This window comes from Anneissia japonica, unplaced genomic scaffold, assembly GCF_011630105.1.
Source record: "Anneissia japonica isolate Jap-2015-1 unplaced genomic scaffold, ASM1163010v1 scaffold140312_len1415_cov178_single, whole genome shotgun sequence".
Lineage (NCBI taxonomy): Eukaryota > Metazoa > Echinodermata > Crinoidea > Comatulida > Comatulidae > Anneissia > Anneissia japonica.
The window spans coordinates 1-1,415 of record NW_022748010.1 but is presented as its reverse complement, the minus strand read 5'-3'; the positions used below and the strand labels follow the sequence as shown (position 1 = coordinate 1,415).

Sequence of the window (1,415 nt, the reverse complement as noted above, 5' to 3'; positions counted from 1 at the left end):
TCAGAGATGGAGGGTCTAGCCCACCTCAGCCCCAGCCATGGTTGGAGCTGAGGTAAGAAAATTCTGATTGTAGCACCTAGATGGCCAGAAATGTCCCTCTAAGACTTATATTTGAATATATATTTACCCCTTTTTAAAAAAATAATTTTAAATTATTTAAGTTCGTTGAAACTACCACTGATCTTGTTAATGAGCTTTCTTAACACATTGGCTTTTATTTTATTTTTTCTGCACATTGTAAAACTGTATTGCACAGATAAGTTAATTTCTATGAGATTCTTGCTTGATTGCAGGAGTGCGGAAGGCTGTCTCGTTTCCGGGAGACTCCCGCGAGTTCCAGGAGACTTGGGACCCCTGTATTCTAGACATGCTGTTTTTTTTTCTTTTAGAATAAAAGACCAAAGATACAGTATCAATGGCTACAGTTGCAAGCTTTTGTCCATGATCCATGATGATGTTTGATTTCAATTTCAATGTGTTTATATGTTATAAAATATACTTATGCCATTATACTTTACAATTCCTTATGTTTTTGACTGTTTTTCAGTATGGAAACCAAATAAATCATTGAATTTGTTTGTTTTTAGACCTCAAGAAATGCAAGCTACCCAGCCGATCAACCAAACCTTTACAGAGAAAGAAAAAGTCCAAATTTTATAAAAATAAAGGTAGACAATCAAAATGTAAAACCAGAAAAGAGCAGAAAAGAGGGAAACATAAAATGCATTTTAGTAATCACCATCAAGATGCAATGAAATCAGTCAGAATGTCATCAAGTCCTATACTTGAGGTACAAGCAGTTCCTCATCATAGATCTTGGAAAGAAGCATCAGATAACTCTCAAGAGAACTCCAGAACAAATCAAAATTCTAGTACCAAATCCTTCAGGCTCAGTTCGTCACAGACTTCTTTGAGTTTGGAGGTTCTTCAGAAAGCCTCTACCATATACAGTAATTTAAAGAATTCCCAACAGATAGAGAAGGAGAGTGAGAAATTAAGGAGGGTATACCTGTCAGAAAAACAATCTGGAGTTATCAAAGACTGTGGCATAATGCTCCCTTGTGCACCTCCATGCTCACCAACAGTCGACCAGTTAAAGATTGTGGAATATGTTCCATCGATGAATGATATAAGGGTAAGCACAAGATATCTTAGACAAATCTTTAATAGTTTATTGTCTTTAAAATGTAACACATGTCTAGACATTGTAAAGTGACATCATATTTAAAAAAGTAACTTTCACTAGCAGCTGAATGTTAATTACTTTTATCACATACACTATATAATAATAATTGATAATACATTTATACACACACACACACACACATATGTATATCTGGGAATCAATAGCTGGATCTCGGTAGAGATATTAATGTGTATGTCAAAGTGTCCGGCGTTTATTTTAACAACTGCAG

General features: G+C 34.9%; 1 protein-coding gene across 1 annotated transcript; it reads left to right on the top strand.

Moving 5' to 3' along the window:
• The first annotated feature begins 551 nt into the window (after positions 1–551).
• Positions 552–1,231, top strand: LOC117120655. The gene has a single exon (XM_033265681.1). The coding sequence runs from the start codon at positions 722–724 to the stop codon at positions 1,214–1,216; it is 495 nt and encodes a 164-aa protein (XP_033121572.1). The 5' UTR covers positions 552–721; the 3' UTR covers positions 1,217–1,231.
• The last annotated feature ends 184 nt before the right edge of the window (positions 1,232–1,415 follow it).